Source organism: Pongo abelii, chromosome 12 (genome assembly GCF_028885655.2).
Source record: "Pongo abelii isolate AG06213 chromosome 12, NHGRI_mPonAbe1-v2.0_pri, whole genome shotgun sequence".
Taxonomy (NCBI): Eukaryota; Metazoa; Chordata; class Mammalia; order Primates; family Hominidae; genus Pongo; species Pongo abelii.
In genome coordinates this window covers 41,873,097-41,896,863 of record NC_071997.2, presented here as the reverse complement: position 1 = coordinate 41,896,863, position 23,767 = coordinate 41,873,097, and the positions used below count along the sequence as shown (strand labels likewise).

Genomic DNA, 23,767 nt, shown 5'->3' with positions numbered 1-23,767 from the left:
AAGGTGGCTCAGGCCTCTAATCCCAGCACTTTGGGAGGCCGAGGTGGCCGGATCACCCAAGGTCAGGAGTTTGAGACCAGCCTGGGCATCAAAGTGAAACCTCATCTCTGCAAAAAATACAAAAAAAAAAAAAAAAAAAAATTAGCTGGGTGTGGTGGTGGGTGCCTGTAATTCCAGCTACGCTGGAGGCTGAGGCAGGAGAATCGTTTGAACTCAGGAGGTGGAGGTTGCAATGAGCTGAGATCGCGCCACTGCACTCCAGCCTGGGCTACAGAGTGATACTCTGTCTCAATAAATAAATAAACAAATAAATAAATAAATAAATATTAAAACTAAAAAAATAAAAAAGGAAGAAAGAACACATACCTGAAGGAAGCGATTATTGCTGTAACTTCATCATCTGGATAAAACTGTGTAATTGCATGATGTGCCCCAAGCAATTCCTTCCCATCTTTCCACCAAGAAATTGTGGTGTCCTGGTATATATTAGGTACACTGATGGAGCAATTAAATTTGACACCTTTATGTTCAGAAAGTATTATGTGTCCAACTGTGTGTTTGAAGGCAAGAGGTGGTAGGGGCTTTGACTCGACAGAGGTCACCTGGGAAATGGCTACATTTCCTGTATGTGGTCTTCCAGGCTGGGTTGGTGAAAACATCAAGGCAGGCTGGTACCCACTGGCGTGAGGAAGGGATAACAGCGGTGTGTGGTCAGTTTGCAGGCTCCCTGGAAAAGGTCCCGGGAATAGCGGGTAAGGCTTGGCTTCTTCCCTTGCTTCAGTGATAGCTGTAAAACAGAACATCCAAATTTTAGCCTTTTAAATAAGAAATTTCCCAAGTAGGTTCCCAACTTCTTAGGCCATGAAGAGAGCACTGGGGTGTCCTCTGTGCCCCAGGAAAAGATAAGCAGAATTCATTAACACACACATCTGGACATATTCTCATTCACCAGTTCATTCGTTTGTAAACTCGCCTCTGGAAGGGTCCTGAAGAAATATAACTACCCCTACCAAAAAAAAAAATTTTCTTATTACTGACTCATTCCAAGTCCTTCATGCCCAACTCAGCAGTATAAGAAGAAGGTGATGACACAGCAGGGCTCAAGGTCACTTTTCTTGGCCAGGCGCGGTGGCTCACACCTGTAATCTTGGCACTTTGGGAGGCAGAGACGGGAGGATCACCTGAGGTCAGGAGTTTGAGACCAGCCTGGCAAACATGGCAAAAACCTGTCTCTACTAAAAATACAAAAATTAGCTGGGCATGGTGGCACATTCCCGTAATCCCAGCTACTCAGGAGGCTGAAGCAGGAGAATAGCTTGAACCTGGGAGGTGGAGGTTACAGTGAGCCAAGGTAGCACCACAACACTCCAGCCTGGGCGACAGAGCAGAGCGAGACCCTGTCTCGAAATAAATAACTTTTCTTACTGTCTGCTCTGTCAGAGACTATGCTGCAAATCTGGCTAATAGTCTTTATAAAGCTGCTCAAGTTTCAAAAAAAAAAAAAAAAAACCCCAAAAATTAGCTAGATGGGTTGGCATGCATCTGTAGTCCCAGCTACTTGGGGGCTGGGGAAGGAGGATCGCTTGAGCCCAGGACATCAAGGCTGTGGTGAGCCAAGATTGTGCCACTGCACTCCAGCCTGGGTGACAGAGTGAGACCCTATCTCAAAAAAAAAAAAAGAAAAAAAAAAAGCTGCTCATGGCCACAAAGAGATGAGTTTACAATTTTTGTGCCTTAACAACAAAAAAAGTGTGCTTAAGTTACCAGCTATAGAATACTGAAGCTTCCAGGAAAATGCTTGCTTGCTGGAATAAACCTGGAAATGTTTTTATTTCGTCTGGTCCACAAGTATTTTAGATGGTTTCTGAGCAAGGGAAGGCTCATAATAGCTGTACTTTTAGCTTTCTGAGTGGCATTTTTGGACATAGATTCTACACTGATTGTTATCTGTTCAAATACTTTGGGAGTGAGTGAGACAGGCGGGTGAGAGAGATATAGGCCCAGCATTCTACGTTATGGGTTGGTGACTGGGGGTACACAGTGGGAGCTCCATCCTTGCTCAAGGGCTGGCCTCCTGCCGTGCTCAGGACATCATGCCCTCCTGGGCTCCTGAGTGTGTTTGTGCAGGGAGTAGGGTGTTCTTTGCTCAGAGTTGTGCCCGATTTAGCAAATAACACAGGATGCCCAGTTAAGCCTGAATTTCAGATGAACAACAAATAATTGTTTTTTAAAGAAACAGGGCCTTCTTGCTCTGTCACCCAGGCTGGAGAGCAGTGGCACAGTAACTCACTGCAACTTCAATCTCCTAGGCTCAAGCGATCCTCCTACCTCAGCCTCCCGAGTAGGTTGGACTATAGGCTCGTGCTACCACGTCCAGCTAGTTTAAAATTTTTTCTTGTAGGGAGGGAGTCTGGCTATGTGCCCAGGCTGGAATTTTTTAAATTTAAGTATTCAGTTAAGTATTTAATTGGCTAATGGGAGATATAAGCAGGAAATCGTGGGGCAGAAGGGAGGGGATCTGGGACTTTTTCCTCTAGCTTCCTCTCTGCCAAGCCACTCTGGACAGCACATATGCCTCAATTGAAGGGCATACCCCTGTCTGGGAGCCCTTGCCATGCAGCACCCTCTCCCATTCCAGCAACTGCTCCCTCCCAGGCCCCTTTGATGTTGGGGGCAACTCTCATGGCTGTTGCCTTTGGGAACTGCCTCCTTAGTGAGTCAGGATCAATGCCAGATAGAAGAGAAGAGATTTTCCTACAAGGACACAGGAAGACTTTTCCTTGTCCTGAGGTCTTGGTGAGTGTGGGAGTGTAGGGCCTTCTGTGTGCTTTAGGGGAGGGCTATGTGGGTCAGCTGTGGGCTGGCCTGGAGCCCAGCTGTCCAGACAGATGAGTGTGCCGTCATGGGAGTGTTCACTTATGCTAGGGAGTAAAGATCAGGATGACAACACACAGGGACCATTGCCTCTCCAGTCACTCACGGCCCACATGCCAGGCAAACCTTCACAAGGGTGGGCCTCTGCTCTTGGTAGGAGGAGGGGGCTCCCCTTCCTCTGATGTGTGGATGCTTTCTGCAGCAATGCATGTTCTGGCTGTTTGTCTCATGCCTGCAGAGCTCCCTCAAGGGTGCTCTACTTACTCATGTAGGCTTTGTTTTTGTTTGTTTCCTGAGATGGAGTCTCGCTCTGTCGTCAGGCTGGAGTGGAGTGCAGTGGCGCAATCTCAGTTCTCTGCAACCTCCGCCTCCCAGGTTCAAGTGATTTTCCTGCCTCAGCCTCCTGAGTAGCTGGGACTACAGGCGTGCGCCACCATGCCCGGCTAATTTGTGTATTTTTAGTAGAGACGGGGTTTCACCATGTTAGCCAGGATGGTCTTGATCTCTTGACCTCGTGATCTACCCGCCTCGGCCTCCCAAAGTGCTGGGATTACAGGTGTGAGCACGACACTCGGCCCTTTATTCATGTACTTTGAAGCCTTGACAATTCACCTTTGCCACTTGGATGGGCACACTCATCTGTGGTTCTTCCTATTCACTGAGCTACAGAGGACTCAGGAGTTAGGGGTTTAACCCAAATCACTTTTTTCCCCCATTAAATATAGGTCCCTTTCTTAGAAGGCAAAAATGGGAAGTGGGAGAAGCAAATAATACCTTCGTTGGTTTAATTTATTTAAGAATATTTTAAATTTTTAATTAGGAAGTTAACAAATTTGTTGTGAAAAAATTCAAATATTTATTGAAGCATATACAATATAAAATGAAAGTCTGGGGCCGGGCGCAGTGGCTCACGCCTGTAATCCCAGCACTTTGGGGGGCCGAGGCAGGCTGATCATGAGGTCAGGAGATCGAGACCATCCTGGCTAACACGGTGAAACCCCGTCTCTACTAAAAATACAAAAAATTAGCCAGGCATAGTGGCAGACGCGTGTAGTCCCAGCTACTCGGGAGGCTGAGGCAAGAGAATGGCGGAACCCGGGAGGCGGAGCTTGCAGTGAGCTGAGATCGCGCCACTGTACTCTAGCCTGGGGGACAGAGCGAGACTCTGTCTCAGAAAAATAAAAAAAAAAAAATAATAATAATAATAAAGTCTGTTTTGTAAGCCCAACCCTGCAAGATAATAACCTCTGATTACAATTTGGGGTATAATCTTCAGTTTTCCATGAGCCAAGCTGTTCACCAAAGAAAGTGTTAACTTGGTTACAGGCAAGGCCACCCACTAAGGTGACATCACTGAAGTCAGGGAGCCACGAAACCCACCCTGAAATCACTCAACACTCTAGACGGTTTAAAAGATATCTGGGCCAGGTGTGGTAGCTCACGCCTGTAATCCCAGCACTTTGGGAGGCCGAGGCGGGTGGATCACCTGAGGTCAGGAGTTCAAGACCAGCCTGGCCAACATGGTGAAACCCTGTCTCTACTAAAAATACCAAAATTTAGCCAAGCGTAGTGGCAGGTGCCTGTAATCCCAGCTACTCAGGAGGCTGAGACAGGAGAATCGCTTGAACCTGGGAGGCAGAGGTTGTAGTAAGCCAAGATCGCACCATTGCACTCCAGCCTGGGCAACAAGAGTGAAACTCCGTCTCAAAAAAAAAAAAAAAAAAAAAAAAAAAAAAATATATATATATATATATATATATATATATATAAAATATATCTGATCTGTACAATTTGATTTACCAGAAGTTGATAGAATGATTTGGTTGCCAACAGATATTTATATAGCACCTCCTGGGTTCAAGATTTGCTACGACAGTCAAATGGAATAAACAAAGAGACTTATTTCAGGAACAGAGCCGCAGTGGGTCCCAGGAGCTAAAGGGGAGATGGACATGGCTAACTGGGGGTGGGGAGGGGAGGCTGCCCATAGCATCAGGGAGGCCTTCTCTGACTAACCTCCTATAGTTAGCACCCCCAGGTTAGGTGCTAGGACCCTTTTGTAATACATCTTACGATTACTCATCCAGTTCTTTCTCCACTGCCGGACTGAAAGCTCCATGATATCTACCACCTACACTACAGCCAGTATGTAGGAGGTGCTCAAAATAGGTTTGTTGAATGAGTGAGTAAAGGATGGATCTGAGGAGGGATGGAGAAGGTGCCTGGGGCTGCCAGGGTCAAAGGTGGTGGGAAACTGAAGAGACAGGAAGTAGCCCAACCAGTTTGGGAACAGCAATTTAGCTGAAGAATAGAGCTACTCTGCTAGAACAAAAATGGGAGATAAACCAAAATTAAGGTGAATGTGGAGAGCCCTGAATCCCAGCCGAGGCAGGAGAAGTTCTGGGAAGGCTTCTGAGCAAGGGAGAGCAAGGCTCAGAGCTAGGCTTGATGAGGGGCATTCTGGCACCAGCAACTGGCTGAGTAGGAGGAAGAAGAGCAGGAAGTGGGAACCTTCCAGGAAGGCAGTGAAGACCTGACTACAGGGGCAGTCAGCGAGGAGTAGGAAGGATACAGGAGACCGCGAAGAGGTGGCTGACAGCAACAGCATCCTCACTACTGCCAGTGTTCCACAAAGGAAAGTCAGTCTGACACCAAATATTGAGGAAAGACGCGATCCTGGCATAAAGGTGAGTTCTCAGGAGTGGACGACAGCTGGTAGCTCGAGGCTGCTCAGGCTCAGTTTGCTCACAGGGAAAGTGGGGATGGCAACCATGGTGCCTCATAGGGTTGCCAACGAGAATAAAGGAGTTATTACTGTCTGGATCACAGTAAGCACTCAATGTTAGCTATTATTTTAATTATTTTCTCATTTTATTATGAGTTAGTAAAAATCTTCCATGGTCTAACCCTTGAGAACTGTTGGGACTGAGACTGGGCCCCCACGTGGCTGGTGAGATTGGTGAGGCTCGTACTGCACAATTTTAGGGGAGTGGTATTGACATTCACATCGTTGTTGGCTGTATAAATTGTTCTTTAGAGCTGTGCAACGCATAACCTCACCAGCCCTATGTGGGGGCCCTGGGTGATTATACAAAATGTGAAGAAAAAAAAGCCAAAACAAAAACCATTCCAAGATTTTGGACCCAAGGGTTGGGGCAATGATGAATTAGAAATTATATTTTAAGTTGCTAAATTTTTCATTGTTTCTATTACTTTGGTTGTATAACATATCTTTTCCCCGTTTTTCCCCCACAGAAGTGGAATACTCTCAAAATTATTTTTGGGGAGTGATTGCGGATGAATTCAGACTGAAAGGCTTACCCACATCAAAGACAATGCAAATGTGGTCCTTTCTACACAGCACATGGAGAAGTGGGGTGCCTCTGGTTGTAATTTGGGCGGAATTCACAAGAAATCTCCACCTTATCCCTCCCACCTTCTTCCAGGATTGCTTCCTCATGTGGACTGGATGAACAGCTGGAGTGGAATTTTAACTTCACACAAACGAGTGCTGCTAAGCTGCCTTGGATCACCAGCCTCCCACTCAGGTCCCAGAGTAGCCGCCCAGGTGCTCCAGCAGCTGCATTTACCAACTCCACGGGCCACTCCATCCAGTCCTGGACTTGTGTGGTGCAGCACCCCTGCCCTGTGCCCATGTGTTTCCAATCACCATGCAGCCCTTGACCAGAGCCCTAATGTCCACTTCTTAAAGTCAGGGCTTTTGTCTCCATCATCTTTCTCCAGCACCCAGCACAGGAGATGCCCACGGGACATGATTAGTGAATGTTTATTCACATACTGCCCATTTTTCTGTGTGAGTTTGCCCTGTTTTTCTGAACATACTTGTCTGTAACTTCCTTGAAGGCTGGAGGTGGCATCGTCTGAACCCACCATGATGATTGGCATGGTCACATGCAGCAAACATTTACAGAATAAACGGGTGTGACGTGCAGAGGTCCTGAAGGGTGAGCAGGAAAGAGAGGTGGTCCAGGCAAGGACACTGCTGTGGCTGGAGGCAGAACTTGAAGAGGCTGTCAGCATGCCTATGACACATAATTACAGTGGCTCAGACATTTAGGGACTTTGTGAATAGTCTCTTAGACTCAAAATTGGTTCATTAGGGCATGCTAGTAAAGAACGTTATTTTCCATGTGATCAACTAGTGCACCCTATCCTCAAATCCATGAATCCTTGCTGAGCACTTGTCAAATGCAGTGTGCAAAGGCAGATGGGCTGGTGGGCAGTGCTGCTCAGAGGTTAGCTAGCAGCTTTGCAGTCAGAGGACTGAGGCCCACCCAGTCCCTCACCACCTCAAGGTATGGCCTCAGGAAAGCTCTATAACTTCTTTGAACTCTTGTGAGGACAAGAGGTTCTCAGCAGTAGGAGCTGATAGACATCGAGTCCACCAGCACACTCCAAAGATATTGGCTGACATGGCTGTTATTGGCTTGCATCTGAACCCTGGCCTGCTGGCCACCTAAAGTAGGAATTTCTAAAGCCAGGTCTGGGCCCTGCGGGGATAAGGGCTGAGTTTAATCAGTGATGTCTGTCTTGGACAATGCATGGGACAGGGCAATACTAGAGTAATATAATTGCCAGCCATGAGTGAGAGGAAAAAATATACATCAGGCTTGGGATGCGAAGGGCTCTCAGCTCTAAGGCATCTCTCAGTCTCTCTAGGGATGGTCTCCACAAGCCTTTCCTAACATGAGCTCCTTTGATTTTCTTGAAGCTTGGTGATCACAGCCCAAGGTGATCACCAAGGTGAATAAAGAAAGCAGCAGCAACTAAAATTGCAGGTCCCATGATAGTGGGTGGGGATGTGGCAGCAAGCAGCCTCCCTGGCCCTGGAGTCCCTCCATGCTGTGGGAAGAGGGCTGAGCAGGGCAGGTGGCAGCCCTCTGGGACTGAGGGTGCTGGCTGGTGAACCCTGTTCAGTTCCACCCCACCCCAGCCACCCCAGGATGCTGTGTGCCATCAGCCTGCTTTATGATCCCAGGCACCTGGGAAGAGAGAGGACTAGCTCCTCTACCAGAGTTACAGTAACGGCAGGAGTGAGTGCCAGTCTGGGGGACCCATTACTCCTGCTCTTTCTATTCATTCCCCAACAATAAAATGGGCAGAAGCATCAGTTGAGCTCTCTAAAGTTCAGCCTCAAACTCAAGAGGCCCAGGCTAGGCATGGTGGCCCCCAGCACTTTGGGAGGCCAAAGCAGGAGGATTGCTTGAGTCCAGGAATTCAAGATCAACCTGGGCAACAGTCAGAAAAGTCTCTACCAAAAATAAAAATAAAATAAAAACGAGGCCCAGAGGAGGCTGCAAAAGAGTGAGGGCTTATCTTTCAGCTCCTAGAGGTTCTTTGCTTCCCACCTCAAGCACACATGAACATATGGCACATAAATGCATGGCCAAGAGGATGCACCTTATTCCAGAGGTATGCCGTTTCCTCACCAGTCTTGCTGTCTGCTGAAGGTATTTGCTATCAAACAGCCCTACAGCCCTTCTGCAGGTGGGTTTGTGACTTAGAGAAAGGCTTTTTTTTTTGGAGATCGAGTCTCAGTCTGTCACAGCCCAGGCTGGAATGCAGTGGCGTGATCTCAGCTAACTGCAAACCTCGCCTCCAGGGTTCAAGCAATTCTCCTGCCTCAGCCTCTTGAGTAGCTGGGATTACAGGCAGGTACCACCATGCCCAGCTAATTTTTGTATTTTTAGTAAAGACCAAGTTTCACCATGTTGGTCAGGCTGGTGTCAAACTCCTGACCTCAGGTGATCTGCCTGCCTCTGCCTCCCAAAGTTCAGAGAAAGGCTTTTGCATCTGGAATCCTGTAAATGCTGGTATCCCTGTTTCCCTACCCTCTCTAGGAGAAAACGCAGAATCTAGACCGGTGCCCCCACCCCCCATTCTGTGTGCACACACCAGGCTGATATTTGAATCATGTCCTGAGCAGCTGCCCTGTCACCCAGGTTAAGGACTCCCACCCTACTCCCTTTACCCCCACAGCTAGCGGAGGCCAAACATAGCACAAAAGGAAATTTTCTGCTTAGTACTATTTATGCAATACCCAAAGGATTCCTGATTGATAAAGTGTAGTGGCCAGGCGCAGTGGCTCACGCCTGTAATCCCAGCACTCTGGGAGGCTGAGGCGGGCAGATCACCTGAGGTCAGGAGTTCAAGACCAGCCTGGCCAACATGGCAAAAACCCGTCTCTACTAAAAAATACAAAAAGTAGCCAGGCGTTGTGGCAGGCGCCTGTAATCCCAGCTACTTGGGAGGGTGAGGCAGGGAGAATTGCCTGAACCCAGGAGGCAGAAGCTGCAGTGAGCTGAGATCACGCCACTGCACTCCAGCCTAGGCAACACAGTGAGACTCCGTTTCGGAAAATAAATAAATAAATAAATAAATAAATAAATAAATAAATAAATAAAATAAAGAGTAGCAACACTTCATTAGAAGAAAAACAAACAAAGAGTAGCAACACTTCATTAGAAGAAAAAGAAAAAAAAAGAAAAAAAACCTTCAACCAGAACTCACTTGACCTGATAGATCAGTCCTAAACTGCAAATGGTAATTATTAACTTCACTGGACTGACCCTTGGGCCACTTGGAGAATGTTAAAGGAGGAAGAGGCGATCACGCCACCCATTTGCCCTAAGTGTAGCAAAGCCCTGCAAGAGAAACCGGGTGGCTGACCCTGAGTCAGTGATGGAGAGAACAGGCCTAGGGCTTGCAGGAAGGAAAGGAAGTAAATGGCTGGGCAATGTGTGCCCCAAGAGGTCACAGCCCAGCCACAGGAGGAGAAAAGCCCAAGTGCCAGTGAAAGCCCAGAAATGCCTGCACGGTGGAAGGAACCTGAAGTTGCCTGTAAAACACAGTGTTGACATTGGGTTGCCAGATAAAAAACAGTACAGCCCTTTACACCTGAATTTCAGATAAGCAACCAATATGGGAATACCCTGGATTTACTTAGTGGAACAAATATAACTTAGTATCATTTAGTCAAAAGCAGCCAGAGCCACAGCACTAGGGATTTCATTGTTGCCCTTCCCACAGGCTGCTTCCTGGGGCTTAGAGCAGCATGGAGAGTGGGTCTGGAGGGGCAAACAGGGACCTGACACACCAGGAAAGCTATCCAACCTCTCTGAACCAAGGCTTGGAGCATGAAGGGGCTGAGACATCTGAGCAAAAGCACAAGGGGCTTATCAGTGGGGTGATCTTCCTACTGCCCCGGCCCCATACATTCCTTTTGGCTCAAAAAAAAAAAAAAAAAAAAAAAGAAAAAGAAAAAACATCAAAAAACGAAATGAGCAGAGGTACCTCTCTGCTTGGCCTTGAGCATACATGTTAGCAGGGCAAGCCCCAAGGGCCCCAAAGGGCTTTAGGTACCGTCTCATGATCTCTTTCAGCCTGTCCCCCACTTTTTCACTGGGGCATTTGCCTTTTTCTTGGTGGTACTTCGAAAAAAGAAGCTTCCCAAACAGACTGCAATGCCCATGTCCCTACCATGGGGAGCACCAATGCAACCAGAAAACAGCCTTCCAGAATCTGACCATGACTTTTCACTATCTTCTTCCAACGCTCCCACTATGCTGTCAAACCCAGCAGAACATCAGAATCTTCCAGGAAATGTTTTAAGCTTTTGATGCCCATGTCCCACCCAGGGCTTGAATTTATCGGCTCAGGGTGCAGCTTGGGCACTGGGATTTTAAAAAAATCTCCTCTTATGATTCTAATGTGCAGCCAGGGTCAGAAGCCTGCTTTAGGGAATAGATTCAGTGGCACAAACCACTCTAAGGTGGGCCAGGGGGTTGCGGAAGGCCAGGGATGGGGGGCACTGAGTGGCCTGGATGGAGCTCGCAAATCCTCATGCAGAGGGCCCAGGTTTGACTGCACGTGCTTTAGGAGATGAGGAGGCTGCAGGAGGGGTGGGGTGAGAACAAGAACTCTAAAGTCAGAAGGACAAGGCATAGCCCCAGCTCAGCCACGTAGAGGCCAGGTGACCTTGTGCAAGTCACCTGTCCATTCAAAACTCACTCTCCTCATTCTGTAAAATGAGACAGTTTCCCTCCAGCCTTTGGGGCTCTGGGGTTGATTCTCCCCAAGACTCAGCTGTGGCTTTCACAAGACCCAGAAGAGATGCTGAGTCCCCAAGTTTAATTTCTCCATCATGCCACTCCCAAAACATGCCCTCCAGCTCACCAGTACCTGAATTCTCTACTTCAGTACCTGTTTTCTCTCCAAGATAAGAGTGGAATATTGCACGTGAAACAATGCACAGTGTCTGGCATCCACAGACATGCAATAAATGGCAGCTATTATTTTCCTAACATGAAACATCTGATCTGTCTTGTTGCAAAGGTGCAACTAGTCATGCCTGGACTATCAATGCCAAACATATGGAACTGATTATGCTGACTCAGACCATTCAAAACTCTTGTAATGAAATATGAATACTGTATACAATATCATGTTTACTTAACCAAGGGTTTCCCCCTGCTTTCTCCACTGGCAGCATGCCAAGTGTCACAGAAAGGCTCTGAGGCAATACTGTCTGGCCAGGGTCTCAAAGGGGCTTTCCCCTCTGGGGGTCTGGGGTTGATACTGCCGAAGGCCCAACTGTGGCTTTCATAAGACCCAGATAAGATGCTCAGTTCATGTTTAACTTTTCCATCATGCCACTCCCAAAACATATACTCCAGCCTACCAGTACCTGAATTACTATTACTAAAAAGCCGATCCTTAAGGAAAAAACAATTTTCTTTTAAAATGTGACTATCTCTGGAAGACCAGACCTGTTAGCAAGAAGAGTTTGTTGAAGTCCTCCCTAAGTAACAGAGAACAAAGAATCCCCTCCAAAAACAGACTAGATGTACTTTTCCCTATTCTTCCCACTAAGTACACCCCAGAACAGTAGATATTAAGTAAGTATTTTCAAAACTCTGACTTAGAGTGGTCAAAAATCACATAGAACAGAACATAAATAGGATGGTGGTTGCCAGGGGCTAAGGGGAGAGGGAATGGGGAATTAGTGTTTAATGGTTACAGAGTTTCAATTTTACAGGATGAAAATGAATGGTGGCCACGATTGCATAACATCATGAATATATTTAATTCCACTGAGCTCTACACTTAGAAATGGTTAAGATGGTAAATTATATGTTATGTGTCTTTTGGCTTTTTTTTTTTTTTAAGACAGAGTCTCACTCTGTCACCAGGCTGGAGTGCAGTCGCACGATCTCGACTCACTGCAACCTCCACCTCCCAGGTTTAAGCAATTCTCCTGCCTCAGCCTCCGGAGTAGCTGGGACTACAAGCGCATGCTACCATGCCCAGCTAATTTTTGTATTTTTAGTAGAGACGGGGTTTCACCATGTTGGCCAGGATGGTCTCCATCTCTTGACCTTGTGATCCGCCCACCTTGGCCTCCCAAAGTGCTGGGATTACAGGCGTGGGCCACTGTGCCTGGCCTTGTCTTTTAGCATAATTTTAAAAAACAAGACAAAACTCTGAAAGGTAGAGAGAAGCAGGCAGACTGGCTAGGAACCTCAGGACTCAAGAACAAATGAGTTTCCTTTTGCCCCGTATGTCCTAGACTAGGAGCTAAAAGACAAGGAAAGGGGCAGCGCAGCCAGACAGAAAACTTTTAGACAATAAACTGCTGTACTCCAGGCAAGCAACCCAAAACACATCACGGCCCCGTCCCCATCCACACCAGCAAAAGTCAAGGAGAAATCTAGACTTCCACCCTCACCAAGCTATGAAGAAGTACTACAAGTGGCCCTCCAGGGTGGTGTCAGAAAGGGCCTAGAGGAAGTAGAGAACTAAGATGTCTAGCCCCACTGACTGGTTTAAGGACCATGTGGGAGCCAGGCCTTCCATCCCCACCCAGCATTAATGAAGCAATGAAGCATCTCTCCTCCTCCCCACTGGGGCAGTATCTGGGGCCTGCAGAAAGTCAGGGCTTTCACTGCCAACCAGAAAGGAGGCCATCCTTCCCCCTACTCTAGTGTTGGGGGAGGCCAGGTGGGGAAGAATTGGAACAGAAATGAGGCACTCCTACCCCTCCCAGCCAGAGAGATATCATGGAAGCCTGGTGGGGAGCCAGAACTGCCACCTGACCTCTGACCAGCAGTAATGAAGATGTCCCCACACTCAGATGTCAATGGAGGCTGAGTGAGGAACCTAGAATTCTATCCCTACCTGGCAGAAACGAGGCAGCATGCCCTCTTCCCTAGCCAGAGCAATTCAGAGGAAAACAGGTAAAACAGAAGACTGAAATAAGACCCAGAGTCTCAAAATGTCTGTGTGCCCAAAAAAAAAAAAAAAAAAAAAGATCTCAAGCAGAATGAAATGCCAGCATCAAAATGACAAACCTTCTGAAAAATCTTTTAAAGAAGCAATCTCCCTCTCCCTCTCCCTCTCCCTCTCCCTCTCCCTCTCCCTCTCCCTCTCCCTCTCCCTCTCCCTCTCCCTCTCCCTCTCCCTCTCCCTCTCCCTCTCCCTCTCCCTCTCCCTCTCCCTCTCCCTCTCCCTCTCCCTCTCCCTCTCCCTCTCCCTCTCCCTCTCCCTCTCCCTCTCCCTCTCCCTCTCCCTCTCCCTCTCCCTCTCCCTCTCCCTCTCCCTCTCCCTCTCCCTCTCCCTCTCCCTCTCCCTCTCCCTCTCCCTCTCCCTCTCCCTCTCCCTCTCCCTCTCCCTCTCCCTCTCCCTCTCCCTCTCCCTCTCCCTCTCCCTCTCCCTCTCCCTCTCCCTCTCCCTCTCCCTCTCCCTCTCCCTCTCCCTCTCCCTCTCCCTCTCCCTCTCCCTCTCCCTCTCCCTCTCCCTCTCCCTCTCCCTCTCCCTCTCCCTCTCCCTCTCCCTCTCCTTTTTCGGTCTCCCTCTCCTTCTTTTTTCGGTCTCCCTCTGTTGCCGAAGCTGGACTGTACTGCCGGGATCTCGGCTTGCTGCAACCTCCCTGCCTCGGGCTCCTGTGACTCTCCTGCCTCGGCTGCCGAGTGCCTGGGATTGCAGGCGCGCGCTGCCACGCCTGAATGGTTTTTGTATTTTTGGTGGAGATGGGGTTTCGCCGTGTTGACCAGGCTGGTCTCCAGCTCCTGGCCTCGAGTGATCTGCCTGCCTCGGCCTCCCGAGGTGCTGGGATTGCAGACGGAGTCTCGCTAACTCAATGCTCAATGGTGCTCAGGCTGGAGTGCAGTGGTGTGATCTCGGCTCTCTGCAACCTCCACCTACCAGCCTCCTGCCTTGGCCTCTTAAAGTGCTAAGATTACAGCCTCTGCCCCACCGCCACCCCGTCTAGGAAGTGAGGAGCGTCTCTGCCTGGCCGCCCATCGTCTGGGATGTGAGGAGCCCCTCTGCCCGGCCGCCCTATCTGGGAAGTGAGGAGCGCCTCTGCCCGGCCGCCCATCATCTGGGATGTGAGGAGCGCCTCTGCCCGGCTGCCACCCCGTCTGGGAGGAAGTGAGGAGCGCCTCTGCCCGGCTGCCCCGTCTGGGAGATGAGGAGCACCTCTGCCCGGCCGCCCCGTCTGGGAGGAAGTGAGGAGCGCCTCTGCCCTGTTGCCCTATCTGGGAAGTGAGGAGCACCTCTGCCTGGCCGCCACCCCGTCTGGGAAGTGAGGAGCGCCTCTGCCCGGCTGCCACCCCATATGGGAAGTGAGGAGCGCCTCTGCCCAGCCGCCCCTTCTGGGAGGTGAGGAACGCCTCTGCCCAGCCGCCCCTTCTGGGAGGTGAGGAGTGCCTCTGCCCGGCCGCCCCGTCTGGGAGGTGAGGAGCGCCTCTGCCTGGCCGCCACCCCGTCTGGGAGGAAGTGAGGAGCACCTCTGCCCAGCTGCCCCATCTGGGAAGTGAGGAGCGCCTCTGCCCGGCTGCCACTCCCTATGGGAAGTGAGGAGCGCCTCTGCCCGGCCGCCCACTCTGGGAAGTGAGGAGCGCCTCTGCCCGGCCGCCCACTCTGGGAAGTGAGGAGCGCCTCTGCCCGGCCGCCCACTCTGGGAGGTGAGGAGTGCCTCTGCCCGGCCGCCCCGTCTGGGAGGTGAGGAGCGCCTCTGCCTGGCCGCCACCCCGTCTGGGAGGAAGTGAGGAGCACCTCTGCCCAGCCGCCCACTCTGGGAGGTGAGGAGCGCCTCTGCCTGGCCACTCCGTCTGGGAAGGGAGGAGCGCCTCTGCCCGGCCGCCCCGTCTGGGAGGAGAGGAGCGCCTCTGCCCGGGCGGCCCCGTCTGGGAAGCGAGGGGCGCCTCTGCCCAGCCGCCCTGTCTGGGAGGTGAGGAGCGCCTCTGCCCGGCTGCCCTGTCTGGGAGGTGTACCCAACAGCTCCGAAGAGACAGCGACCATCGGGAGCGGGCCATGAGGACGATGGCGGTTTTGTTGAAGAGAAGGGGAGGAAGTGTGGGGAAAGGAAGGAGAGATCAGATTGTTGCTGTGTCTGTGTAGAAAGAGGTGGGCATAGGAGACTCCATTTTGTTCTGACTAGGAGAAATTCTTCTGCCTTGGGATGCTGTTGATCTATGGCCTTTCCCCCAGCCCCCTGCTCTCTGAAACATGTGCTGTGTCAACTCAGGGTTAAATGGATTAAGGGTGGTGCAAGATGTGCTTTGTTAAACAGATGCTTGAAGGCAGCATGCTCTTTAAGAGTCATCACCACTCCCTAATCTCAAGTACTCAGGGGCACAAACACTGCAGAAGGCCGCAGGGTCCTCTGCCTAGGAAAACCAGAGACCTTTGTTCATGTGTTTATCTCCTGACCTTCTCTCCACTATTATCCTATGACCCTGCCATATCCCCCTCTCCGAGAAACACCCAAGAATGATCAATAAATACTTCAGAAATTAAAAAAAAAAAAAAAAAAAAGAAATCCATGATTCTACCATTGAAGGAAACCACATTTTGATACATTTCTTTCTAGTCATTTTCTGAGCATATTTCTGTTTACATTATTAAAATCATGCTGTATGTAAAAAAAAAAAAAAAGAAGCAATCATAAAAATATTTAAATGAACAACTATGAACATGCTTGAAACATGAAAAAATAGAAAGCCACAGCAAAGAAATACAAAGTCTCAGTAAAGAAATAGAAGATTTTTTTAAAAATCAAAAGGAAATTTTAGAACTAAAAAAATACAATAACCAAATATTTAAAAACTTAATGGATAAGTTCAACAGTAAAATGAAAGGGGAACAAAAGAAAGAATTGGTATACTAAAAACAAAACAATAGAAAAGTATTCAATTTGACCATGAGTAGAGACTGAAAAAAATGAATAGAGTCTCTGGGACTACTATTAAAGATCTAAAATCCGTATCACTGAAGTCCTGAAAGGAGAGGAGAAAGAAAGAAAGGCTAAAAGAGAATTTGAAGGGCCAGGCGTGGTGGCTCACGCCTGTAATCCCAGCACTTTGGGAGGCCGAGGTGGGCGGAATTGCTTGAGCCCGGGAGCCAGAGCTTGCAGTGAGCCAAGATGGTGCCACTGCACTCCAGCCTGGGCAACAGAGTGAGACTCCATCTCAAAAAAAGAAAAAAAACAAAAAGAGAACTTGAAACTTGAAGAAATAATGGCTGGCGGGGTATGGTGGCTCATGCTTGTAATCCCAGCACTTTGGGAGGCTGAGGTGGGCAGATCACTTGAGGTCAGGAGTTCGAGAGCAGCCTGGCCAACATGGTGAAACCCCGTCTCTACTAAAAACACAAGTGCTGAAAGAAAAGAACTGTTAATGCACAATCCTTCAAGAATGAAGGGGAAATAAAAATACTCTTTCTCAGATTAAGGAAAACTAAGAATTTATCATCAGCACACCTATCATAAAAGAATAGCTAAAGGCAATTCTCTAAACAAAGTTAATAATAAAAGAAAGAAATATCAAGAGGGAGGAAAAAACATGGAAGGCTAAAATATGAAGAAATACAATAGATTATCCTCACCTTTTTGAGTTTTCTAAATTATGTCTGATGGTAAAAGAAACACCATACCACTGTCTGATATGGTTCTGTACATGAAGAGAAAATATTTAATACAATTATATTATACACAGGTGAGGGTAAAGTGACTTAAAAGAAGGCAGGGATTCTATAATCCACTTGAACTGGTAAAACATCAACACCTAACACAGCATGATCATATCATACATTAAATGTAAATAATCTAAATACACCTAGTAAAAGACAGAGATTGGCAGAGTAGAATAAAAAATATGACCTATCTGCTATTTATTAAAAATTCACTCCAAATATAATAATTTGGGCAAATTGAAAGCAAAAGGATAGAAAAAGATGTATAATGTAATGAATAATCAAGAGAGAACAGAATGGCTACATTAATATCAGATAAAATAGACCTAAAATCAAAGAAAATTACCAGAGACAGAGAGGTACATTATCTAATAATAAAACAATCTGCCAAGAAGACACAGAAATTCTACATAAGCATGCACCAAAGCAAAGAGCTACAAAATGTGTGACATAAAAAATGATAGAACAGGGCTGGGTGTGGTGGCTCACGCCTGTAATCCCAGCACTTTGGGAGGCTAAGGTGGGTGGATCATCTGAGGTCAGGAGTTCGAGACCAGCCTGATCAACATGGTGAAACCCTGTGTTTACTAAAAATACAAAAATTAGCTGGGTGTGGTAGTGCATGTCTGTAGTCCCAGCTACCCGGGAGGATCACTCAAACCTGGGAGGCAGAGGTTGCAGTGAGCTGAGATCACGCCATTGCTCCAGCCTAGGCAATAAGAGCAAAACTCTGTCTCAAAAAAAAAAAAAAAAAAAAAGAAACTGATAGAACTGAAAGGAAAGGTAAACACATAAACAATTATAGTTGGGGACTTGAACACCTCTCTCTCTCTCCCTTCTTCTCCCAATAATGGACAGAACAACTAGACAAAAAAACAATCAAGGATATAAAAGGACTTAACAACACTGCTTATGAAAATAATCTAATTGGCCAAGCGTGGTGGCTCACACCTGTAATCCCAGCACTTTGAGAGGCTGAGGCAGGCAGATCACCTGAGCCCAGGAGTTTGAGACCAGCCTGGGCAACATGGGAAAACCCTGTCTCTACCAAAAAGTATAAAAACTAGCCAGGTGTGGTGGCACATGGCTGTAGTACCAGCTACTAAGGAGCCTGAAGTGGGAGGATCGCTTGAGCTTGGAAGGTCAAGGCTGCCGTGAGCCATCAGAGTGCCACTGCACTCCAGCCTGGGTGACAGAATGAGAACCTGTTTCAAAAAAATAAAGAAAAGAAAAAAATATAATCTATATTTATAGAACACTCTTCCCAACATTAGAATACACATTCTTTCGAAGATCAATGATATAAAGCAAATCTCAACAAATTAAAAATAACTGAAATCATATAGTTTATGTTCTCTAATTACAATGGAAATAACCAGATATTAATAACAGAAACACAATAGAAATTCTCAATACTTGCAAACTAAACTTGTTTATTTATTTATTTTGGAGATGGAGTTTTTGCTCTTGTTGCCCAGGCTAGAGTGCAATAGTGCAATCTCAGCTTACTACAACCTCTGTCTCCCAGGTTCAAGCGATTCTCCTGCCTCAGCTTCCCAAATAGCTGGGATTACAGGCATGCGCCACCAGGCCTGGCTAATTTTTTGTATTTAGTAGAGATGGGGTTTCACCATGTTGGTCAGACTGGTCTCGAACTCCTGACCTCAGGTGATCCGCCCGCCTCAGCCTCCCAAAGTGCTGGGATTACAGGCGTGAGCCACCACACCCGGTCGCAAACTAAACTTCTAAATAGTCCCTGGGTCAAAGAAAAAGTGTCAAGAAAAAAATTTTTAAAAATACGTTGAACTAAATGAAAATAAAAACACAACATGTCAAAATTTGTGGGATACAGCTAAAGCAGTGCTGGGGGAAATTCATAGTATTAAAATAGAGGAAAAGTCTCAAATCTATCATTTAAGTTTAGAACACAGGCAAAGAGCAAAATAAACCCAAAACAAGCAGAAAGAAGAAAATAATAGATAAAAAAAGAAAATGAAAAAAAAAAGCAATACAGAATCAATGAAACAAACAACAAATTCTTTGAAAAGACCAATAAAATTAACAAACCTCTAACAAGACCAACAAAGAAAAAAATGAGAAGACAAATTGTTAATATCAGGAATAAAACAGGGGAAATCACCATAGACTCTGCAGACATCAAAAGGAGAAGTGAATACTACAAATAACTACACATGAATTTGGTAGCATAGAGGAAGTGAATTAAATCTTCAAAAAACATAAACTATCACAATGTACCCCACATGAAACAGATAATTTGAATCGGGCTATAACTATTAAGGAAATTGAATTCATAATTTTTTAAACTACCGAAAAACAAATCTCCAGGCCCAGATGGTTTCATTGGAGAATTACGCCAAATGCTTAAAGAAGAATTAACACCAATTCCACATAATCTCCTTCAGAAATTAGAAGAGAGGGTAGAACTTCCCAATATATTTTATGAAGCTAGTATTGCTCTGATACCAAAACCAGACAAAAACAATACAGAAAAAACAGATCAACATTCTTCATGAATATAAACGCAAAAAAATTCTTAACAAAATATCAACAAATAGAATTCACCAATATATAAAAATAATTATATACCACAATCAAGTGGAATTTATGCCATGGATAGAAAGCTAGTTCAGTATTTGAAAATCAGACAATGTCATCCAGCATACTAACAGACTAAAAAAAATTAAAATCACATGATCATATTGATCATTTAACAAAATTCAGTATTCGCTCATGGGGGAAAAAAAAACTCTCTAAGAAAATTAGGAAGAAGCCAGACATGGTGGCTCATGCCTGTAATCCCAGCACTTTGGGAGGCCAAGGCAGGTGGATCACCTGAGGTCAGGAGTTCAAGACCAGTGTGGCCAACATGGTGAAACCCCGTCTCTACTAAAAATACAAAAATTAGGCAGGGCGCAGTGGCTCACACCTGCAGTCCCAGCTACTTGGGAGGCCGAGGCAGGAGAATGGCATGAACCTGGGAGGCAGAGCTTACAGTGAGCCGAGATTGCGCCATTGCACTCCAGCCTGGGCCACAGAGCAAGACTGTCTCAAACAAACAAAAATACAAAAATTAGCTGGGCGTGGTGGTGCACGCCTGTAGTCCTGGCTACTTGGGGGCTGAGACAGGAGAATCGCTTGAACCTGGGAGGCAGAGGTTGCAGTGAGCCAAGATCATGCCACTGCACTCCAGCCTGGGTGACAGAGGAGACTCCATCTCAAAAAAAAAAAAAAAAAAAAGAAAGAAAGAAAGAAAAGAGAGGCAGATCGTCAACTTAATAAAGATCTGAAAAAAAAAAAATGGATGGGAACAAGGCAAGGATATCTGCTTTCCCCATTCTTATTCAACACTGTGCTGAAAGTTGTAGCCAATGCAATAAAGCAAGTAAAAGAAATAAAACACATCAGAAAGAAAAGATCAGAAAAGAAGAAAATAAAAGGATTGCTATTTGCAGATATGATTATCTTCATAGAAAATTCCAAGGAAGGCTAGGCACAGTAGCTCATGCCTGTAATCCTAGCACTTTGGGAGGCTGAGGTGGGTGGATCACCTGAAGTCAGGAGTTCAACACCAGCCTGGCCAAAATGGCAAAACCCCATCTCTATCAAAAATACAAAAAAATTAGCCAGGCATGGTGGTGGCATGTGCCTGTAATCCCAGCTACTCCAGAGGCTGAGGCACAAGAATCACTTGAGTCCTGGAGGCAGAGGTTGCAGTGAGCCGAGATTGCACCACTGTACTCCAACCTGGGCGACAGAGTGAGACTCCATCTCAAAAAAAGAAAAAGAAAAAAAAGAAAATTCCAAGGAATCTATAAAAAAGTCTCCTTGGAAGAAATAAGTTACTTTATCAAGGTTGCAAGATACAAATTATTGTATTTCTACATATTAAGCAATAAATACATAGACACTGAAATTAAAAATACAATACCATTTACAATCACTCCAAATGGTGAAATACTTAGGTATAAATCTAACAAAGCACATACAGAACTCATCTGCTAAAAACAACAAAACACTGATGAAAGAAATACAAGAAGATATAACTAAATGGAGACATATACTGTGTTCATAAATTGGAAATCTCAACCTAGAAAAAATATCAATTCTCCCCAAATTGATATACAGATTGTAGTATAATTTCAAAGTATATATTTGGCCTTTGTCCTTGATTCCTGGCATAGAGGTCCTTTAAGCAATGTTACAAATCTATGTTCAATATCTTCTACTGGGTAAAAAGCAAAGGACCCAGTACCTGTGTCAACCCACACAGAAACTTTTTCACCTTTCACCAGGCCTTTTACCTAGACAATCTTCTCTAATCCTGTGAAGGGTGTATCACTGGAATTGTCCCCAGTTCATAGGTGAGGATCCTGAGGTTCACAGGTGCTAAACGACTTGCCCAGCTCTGCATGGCTAGGAAGGAATGAAGAGGGCTTCTCACAGCCACCACCTACCCTAACCTTGCAGTCCACATACAAGCCCCAGCTACTGAGCCCTGGGTTGCAGGTGGTTCTGAGGGTTGAACTGAGGGAAGGTTCCAGTGTGTGAGAGCCAAGGGTGAGGATGGGGCACTGAATGATAAGCATGAGTGGCGAAAGAGCCAGTGGCATCACTCACTTCACAATCTAGTTGCAACCTGCCCTGAGGAGTATTCTCAGATCTGTTCAGAGTACTCTTGGGAAGAAATATCTTAGTCCAGATCTCCCATGGCAATAACCTGCCTACAAGATGTGCAGGACTGGCAACATATAATGGGGCTGAAATTGCATATAACCTACAACTCAGTATTTCCACTCCTAGACTCACATATGTCCATAGGGAGACACATAAGAAGGTTAAGGGCTCTCAACTTGGATAGTGGTTTTGATACCTATATTTATTAAAACTCATTAGACTCCACACTTAAAATCTGCACATTTAATTATGGCAAAGGAAACCTCACAATAGAAAAGAATAATGTTCATGGCAATGTTGTTTGTAATAGAAAAATTCAGGAAAACCTAAATGCCCATTAAGAGGCAACTGGGGCCGGGTGCGGTGGCTCATGCCTGTAATCCCAGCACTTTGGGAGACCGAGGTGGGCAAATCATGAGGTCAGGAATTCGAGACTAGCCTGGCCAGCATGGTGAAACCCCATCTCTACTAAAAATACAAAAAAAAAAAATTAGCTGGGCATGGTGGTGGGCACCTGTAATCCTAGCTACTTGGTAGGCTGAGGCAGGAGAATCACTTGAACCCAGGAGGTAGAGGTTGCAGTGAGCCGAGATCGCGCCACTGCACTCCAGCTGGGGTGACAGCGTGAGACTCTGTCATGAATAAATAAATAAATAAATAAATAAATAAATAAATAAATAAAGCGATTGGAAGCCAGGCGCAGTGGCTCATGTCTGTAATCCCAACACTTTGGCAGGCTGAGGCAGGAGGATCACTTGACCCCAGGAGTTAGAGACCAGCCTCGACAAAGTGGCAAAACCTCATCTCTACAAAAAAGTTAAAAAACAGCTGGGTGTGTTGGCATGCACCTGTAGTCCTAGCTACTCAAGAGGCTGAGGTGGGAGGATCACTTGAGCCCAGGAGTTTAGGCTCCAGTGAGCTATGATGGCACCACTGCATTTCAGCCTGGGCTCCAGCGAGCTATGATGGCATCACTGCATTTCAGCCTGGGCAACAGCCAACTCAAAAAAAAAAAAAAAAAAAAAAAGGCTGGAAGGCTGGGCGCTGTGGCTCATACCTGTAATCCCAGCACTCGGGAGGCTGAGACAGGCAGATCACTGGAGGTCAGGAGTTCAAGACCAGCCTGGCCAACATGGTGAAACTCCATCTTTACTAAAAATACAAAAATTAGCTGGGCGTGGTGGTGTGCACCTGTAATCTCAACTACTCGGGAGACTGAGGCAGGAGAATCACTTGAACCCAGGAGGCGGAGGTTGCAGTGAGCTGAGATAGCGCCATTGCACTCCAGCCTGGGCAACAGAGTGAGACTCTGTCTCAAAAAAACTAAAGAAAACAAAAAAAACAAAAGGAGGAGATTGGATAAATAAAACCATGGTATATTCACATATTTGTCTATGAAGATAAATGAACAAAGGTTACACTTTTCAACTCAGATGAATTTAGCAAACTTTACAAACAGTGAAAAAGCAAGCTGAAGAAGAAAGCATACTATTTATATGAAATTTTATAACATGTATGTGGTAAGCTGCTGCTAGTGTCCTGCTCAGCACCCATTTCCCCTTGTTTCCACAAAGGGGACCCAATCTCATTCAGGGTGGCAACTTGCCCAGCTAGCACACTTGACTTGCCACTCTTCCTGGCAGCTTGGAGTAATCAGGGAAAGGTTAGCAGAAGTCCATGGCATGGGGCTTCGTATCAAGTTATCACCTCCTTTTTTAAAAACTGCTTTAATTGACATAATTGTACATATCTATGGAGCACATTACACATTATTGTTAACTATAGTAATCCTACAGTGCTTTGGAACACTAAACTTATCCCTCCTATCTTGCTGTAATTTTGAATTCTTTAACAAATCTCTTCCTATCCTCCCCTTCCTCCTATCCTTTCCAGGCCCTAGTATCCTTTGTTCTACTTTTTACTTCTACAAAATCAACTTTTTTGTTTAGCTTCTACCTACGAGTGGGGACATGTGGTGTTTAACTTTGTTTCTGGCTTGTTTTAATTAACCAAATGTCTTCCAGTTCCATCCATGTTGCTACCAATGACAGGATTTCATTACTTTATGGCTAAATATTTAATAGTATTCCATTTGTGTATACACACACACACACACTTTTTTTTTTAAGATACAGGGTAGGCCGGGTGAGGTGGCTCATGCCTGTAATCCCAGAACTTTGGGAGGCCGAGGCGGGTGGATCAC

General features: G+C 46.4%; 1 protein-coding gene across 3 annotated transcripts in view; it reads right to left on the bottom strand.

The window, feature by feature from the left end:
- The window catches only part of MERTK (MER proto-oncogene, tyrosine kinase), a 135,320-nt gene that overhangs the window by 99,373 nt on the left and 12,180 nt on the right, over positions 1–23,767 (bottom strand). The window contains exons 1-2 of one of the 3 annotated variants that reach the window (XM_054545362.2): positions 6,718–7,175; positions 367–787 (exon numbers count right to left, since the gene is read on the bottom strand). In XM_054545362.2, the coding sequence (XP_054401337.1) occupies positions 367–787; positions 6,718–6,799 (503 nt within the window). In that variant the 5' untranslated portion in view covers positions 6,800–7,175. 3 annotated transcript variants of the gene reach the window in all.